The sequence below is a fragment of the Hemitrygon akajei genome, chromosome 19 (genome assembly GCF_048418815.1).
Source record: "Hemitrygon akajei chromosome 19, sHemAka1.3, whole genome shotgun sequence".
In the NCBI taxonomy this organism is placed as follows: Eukaryota; Metazoa; Chordata; class Chondrichthyes; order Myliobatiformes; family Dasyatidae; genus Hemitrygon; species Hemitrygon akajei.
This window is the reverse complement of record NC_133142.1, coordinates 2,565,258-2,571,257: the sequence shown is the minus strand read 5'-3', so window position 1 is coordinate 2,571,257 and position 6,000 is coordinate 2,565,258. Positions and strand designations below refer to the sequence as shown.

General features: G+C 46.0%; 1 protein-coding gene across 1 annotated transcript in view; it reads right to left on the bottom strand.

Annotated features, from left to right (window-relative positions):
* Positions 1 to 1,729: 1,729 nt before the first annotated feature.
* Positions 1,730 to 6,000, bottom strand: part of cfap100 (cilia and flagella associated protein 100) — a 28,179-nt gene continuing 23,908 nt past the window's right edge. The window contains exon 8 of the mRNA XM_073072946.1: positions 1,730 to 1,814. Coding sequence (XP_072929047.1) covers positions 1,730 to 1,814 — 85 coding nt within the window. The remainder of the gene's footprint in view (positions 1,815 to 6,000) is intronic.

Here is a 6,000-nt window from a genome sequence, read left to right as displayed (position 1 = left end):
CACACACACACACACACACACACACACACACACACACACACACACACTATACAATATATAATGGATTCACAATTAGCTTGGCTGTAAGAAGACGGGGGTCAGTGGTGAAGATGTGTTGTTCCGGCAGGAGGTCTGTGACCAATGGTGTCCACAGGAGTCAGAGCTGGGGCCTCTGTTGTTTGTAAAATATTTAATTAACCTGGATGAAAATGTAGGAGTGAAGTTTGTAGAGGAGACGAAAATTGGTGGAGTTGTGGGGAGTGAGGATGGCTGTCGAAGTATTTAGCAGGGTATGGACCGTTTGGTAACGGGGCAGAGAAATGGCTGAAAGAGTTAAATCCAGATGTGTTGCAGTTTGGGAGGTCAAATGCAAGAGGAAAATGTACAATGAATGACAGAACTCTCAGGAGCACTGAGGTACAGAGGGATCTTGGGGTGCAAGGCCTCATCTCCCTGAAAATGGATGGGTGGTGGAGAATGCAGGTGGCATGCTTGTGTTCTGGGTTGGGACATTGGGTAAGGGAGTAAGGAAGTCATGTTGACCTTTGGTCAGACCAGATTTGGAGTATTGTGTGCATTTCTGGTCGCCCCATTACAGGAAGGGTGTAGATTCTGAGGACTTTAGTAAAGCTTCTGACAAGGACCAGTGGTGTTCTGCAGAGATCATTAGTAGGACCTCTTTAGTTTGCGATATACAGAAATTATCGGGATGACAATAGAGGTGGTCTGTTCACTGAGTTTGTGAATGACACAGAAATTGGTGGAACTGTGGAGAGTGAGGAAGACTGCGAATGAATTCAGCAGGATGTGGACCATTTGGTAACATGGGCAAAGACATGGAAGGTGTGTTGCATTTTGGGAAAGGTTGGACGTCAGTCCTCTACTGCCGTGATGAGGTCACTCTCAGGCTGGAGGAGCAACACCTCACATACCATTCGGGTAGCCACCAACCAGACAGCATGAACATAGATTTCTCTTAACTTACAGTAATTTCTCTCCCCTCCCCCTCCTCTCTTTCTCCATTCTCCTCTCCTCCCACAGGTTCCCCTCCCCGTTGCTCTTCTCCCGTGGTCCACTCCCCTGTCCCATCTTCTTCAGCCTTTTCCACCCATTGTCCCTCCCTCCCACTTTCTTATTCTGGCATCTTCCCCATTCCTTTCCAATCGTTACAAAGGGTCTCGGCCTGAAATGTTGACCGCTTATTCCCCTCCACAGATGCTGCCTGACCTGGAGTTTCTCCAATGTTCCGTGTGGGTCACAGAGGAAAACCACCACTTCCAACATCACCACCATCCCGATTTCAAAATACGTTGCCATTCCATCTCTGACCCTCGTGTCTAAATCGTGCGGCAGACCCCAGTGTTGTCCAGTTCTTCGACCCTTCATTCTAAGTTTCCAATCAGTAGGACTGGAGAAGGTCAAAGACGAGGCTCACTCCCACCTTCTCAGGGACATGTGCAACCAACGTCCCCAGCCCAAAAACTGAAGCCAAAGCCGAGAGTCTGGAGGCCTCCCCTGGGGTGGGAGGACTGTCCGTGAGGCTGGACATGGTTTGTTTGGTGTTGCCCTGCTGGGCGCCGTGGACATGTTACTTTGGCACTGGAATGTGTGTTGGCACTTGCCAGATGCCCCCAGCACAGCCTCAGCTCGTTGCTGGTTGTTAACACAAGTGACACATTTTTTCTGTTTCAATGTATGCGTGATAAATGAATCTGATTGAATAACACACTCACTTTTTTACAGCCATCATCTGCGTTGTCAACTTCTTTATCTCTGCAACTTTTTCCAGCTTCAGTTTGGTCTCCTGCTCCGCTCTGCAAATATACACAGGGTCAGCACTTCAATCCTGGGGGACAGAGAGTTAACATAGAACATAGTTCTTTCCCATCTCTGGGGGCCACAGAACCTACAGAGATTCCCCATGTGAGCTGAACCATCTAGTGATCATTGGAGTATAAAAGTATAAATTTACCATAACTATGAAGTCAGTTCTGAGCTTGCTATTCGCAGTTCTGAGTTTGCTGTTTGCTATGCATGTACCCAATTTGGTAGGAGACTGCAGTCTTAAGATGACAATGGTGTGTTAATGAGAGGTAGCTACAGAAAGAGCTTGCTATTTCCTATGCATATATCCTAAAAATGTAGAAGACAATGATGTGTTAATGAGAAGTAGCTGAGAGATATAGATTAGAACATAATTAAGTCAATTGATAGAAACAATAGGGACAATGATGTACGAATGTGCAACTATAGATCGACTACATATGCCAATGCAACTGGACCAGGAGATTGCTATAAAAAATGCTGTGTCCTGGGATCGGTGGGCAGTCAGCGACTAGCTCAATGACTGTCTCAGCTTTGATTTGCAAATTAAAGTTTAAACCTTCTTGAAGAATCTTCTGCGTCTCCTGGTCATTTGTGAGGCACGAAAAACCACGACAAAATTGGCGACCGTGGCAGGACTGGATAGAGACCCGCGCCGCGGAAGGGAAACGGCAGATTGGAGACGCTTCCCAGTCCTCTAGGGACCCCCACAAGGCTAACAGAATTAAGGGTGCACCCAAACAAAAGGAAAGCGCTTTTTGCGACAATTTGGACTAAGAATTCTGTTGGCTTTGGGGAGGTCTTGGAGTCTCAGAAGTGTGGAACCACTGCCATCCAAAGAATCTGGCAGAATTGGGGGTTAACAGAGGAGGCTCAGAGGATTGCTCAAGAACACTGCAGTGAGGGTAAGTACAAATAAGTTAATAAGACGTTAAGAAAAAGTCCACGTGGTGTTGGTAAATCCCTGTGGGCACCGCTTCGTATGAAACGAAGGTCTGAACGGGCGAGGTGTTAGAATAGAATTAGAGTAGAAAGTCCTCATGGATACCGCCTTAAGAGATAACGGTCTGAACGGGCGAGGTGTTAGAATAGAATTAGAGTAGAAAATCCTCGTGGATACCGCCTTAAGAGATAAGGGTCTGAACGGGCGAGGTGTTAGACTAGGCGTAGAATTAGAGTAAGTTATAGGAAGAAAAAGTCCACGCCACGTGGTGTTAGACTAGGAAGAAAAAGTCCACGTGGTGTTAGACTAGGACTAGGTGTAGAATTAGAGTAAATAATATTATCCAGTAAACAAACTGTGAATCTCTGAAATACCTTAAAAAGAGAGAATAACATGACAGGTAAAGGAACAGCAGTAGAGATTCTGAGCAAAAAATTGCCATTAATTCAAAATGAGATCACAAAAACTTAAGAAAAATGGGAAAAAAAGAACCAAAAACCTGGTCACAAAGTGGCCAAGAGAAGGAACGTTTGATGTAAGTTTGTGCGAAGTAATGGAAGGACTAATTAAAAATTAACAAATCAAAAGATAAATCTAAGAAGAGGGCAAAAAAGAGAACGAGAAGTGGAAGTGCTAAAACTCTTCAGAGCGGAGGGAGAAAGGCTGAGGAGGACAGGTAGAATATTGATTACAAGCGAGGAAGACACTAAGGTGCTGGAGAAACAGCCTGTTAGAGAGAAGGGTACAGTGAGAAGCTGGCTTAAGCAGTGCCCCCTGCTGACGGGAACCGTAAACATGCAGGGAGAAGTACAGGTTTGGGATAATGAGGAGAAAAAACAATATGAGAAGGAAAAAGCGGCGATATGGAAGGAGATACAGGCAGAAAGGATAAAGATAGAACAGGCACAGAGAGAAATGGGAGAAGAGATTGAATGGATGAAATAAGTGGAAGGATTGAGTTAAGTGGAAAGAGAGAGGATACGAGAATTTGTGGGGAAGAGGTAGGAGGCAGAAACCTAGAAGAGGAGAAGGAGGCAGTAGGGGAGCGACTTGCGGAAGTAGAGAGAGAGCTAGATAAGTTACTGAAAGGAGATTGCCAGGAGAGATGCGAAAAATACTCTAGGGGCCAACCAAGTATTGAATCAAGACAGAAAGGAAGGACTCCACAGGGAGACCGAGGGAAGAAGAGGACCCCGGAGACATTTGTGTGGGAGGCAGATGAGGAGGAAAGCCAGGGCAGGTGGGAAGGAGGAGGAAGAATGATGCCGTTGTAAAGGATCAGGACAAGTGCAGTATATCCCTTGGGGATCCCAGGACCTAGAAGGGCTGAAAAACACTCTGCCCAATTTACATGAAGGAGCAGGGAAATGGATTAGAGCCTTTGAAGAAGAAACAGTGGGACGATTATTGGCTATGGGAGATTTGAAGGCACTGTTGATAAGGTTGATGGGAACCTCCAAATTTAATGAACTACTGGAAATGGCTGGCATAGTAAACTCGAACGACCCAAGAACTGATGGAGATGGGTTTGACAGAGTGAGGCAGAGGGTATGGCAGGCCCTCAGAAAGCTTTATCCACCCAAAGTGGACCCCAAAGCCTTAAAAGGGGATCCACTGGGAGACACTGAAAACCCAGCAGCCTACGTAGAAAACCAGTTGAAAAGGTGGAGACTGGAGACTGAGCAAGAGGTGGAGAATAGCTTATTTATGACCTCACTGTTCCGACATAGCATTTTGGATGCAATGCCACCACAAGTAAAATCCAAACTGGAGGAAGTGGTTGGGCTAACGTCAAAGACCCCACAAGAATTTAGAGACCACGTAGTCCATGCAGTTGAGAAATACCGGAAAGACAAACAAAGGTTGGCTGAGCAGCAAGAAGAGGTGCAAAGAAAGTTAATACAAATGCAGCTTGAAGAACTCAAAGAAGGAAGAAGAGAAAAACAAAAAGATGCTGCCAGCAGCCACCGGTGTTCGAGTACAGCCATCGAACTGGACAAAGCACTGCTATATGGAGGGACCGATCATACTGTAAGACAAGGGCTGGAAAACCCCATGCCAATAATTGACTTTGAGGGAGCATTCCCACAAATGCTCTATCAGGAACAGACTAAATTCAAACAGCCCAGACAGGACTGGAAGTCCCAAGGAGGGGGACAGAGGAGCTATGGGCAAAGGGGAGGCAGATGAGGAACCCATTGTTCAGGTTATGTTAGAAGGGCAACTGACACCAATGATGATAGATACTGGAGCCACGTACACTTGCGTACAGCCACAGTATGCCCTTCACCTTCCCATGTCAGGAAAGTTTATTAAGACAGTAGAGTTCTCAGGGAAAACAGTTGACACAGTGCACGGCTCCAGTGCGGTTGAGAATGGGAAATAAATTGTTTTGCCGGTGCTAGTATTTAAAGGAACTCCGATTAATTTGTTAGGCAGAGATGCCTTGTTGAAACTGGAATTAAAATTAGAATGCACCAGAAATGGGCTGAGTGTGAAAAGAGCAGGGGCTCAATTGATAGTGCGAGAAGACAAGAAGGCTAATGGCTTTTGGATAGGAGACATCGCAGACCAGATTCAGAAAACCTGGGAAAAATGGAAAAAGGGCGTGCAGGCTATATTGCCCAGGGCTGTAATGCCCAAATCTGAGCTGTATTGTACAGTGATTTTTGACAAGACTCAGAACAGGGAGTTAGAGGAGAGATGGCACCTGGAGGCATGTACCCAGCAACACCTGGAAGGGGGAGGCTGTGATAATTGGAAAGCAAGGGGCAGCTTTACAAGTTAAGTGGAACACCTTCTTAGAAAAATGGTACAGGATACCGGAGGCTGCGCCCCACGTAACTTTGTTGGTAAATAAGGGATATCAGTCTAAAGACTTAGAACCTTTAGTTAAGAGTGCTGAAACCATAACAGTGTGGAGGGAAATCACGCCAGAGGTGTGGATGTCAGAAGACAATTGTATTAAAATAATGGTAAGTGTAGATATGGTAGGGACAGTGAGAGAGGTCGAAATAACTCCCCAACCACACATGCCCGTGCTGGGAAAGGAAAGAGGCCAGCAGAAAGATAAAAGGTTAGATGAGTTGCCGTCTATTCTGTGGTCACAGCATGACACGGACGTAGGGAAAATAAGAACAGCTAGTCCGGTGGAAATAAGGCTGAAAAAAGGAGCAATTCCACCCAGGAGACCACAATACCCACTAAGACCAGAAGCAGAAGAGGGAATAGCA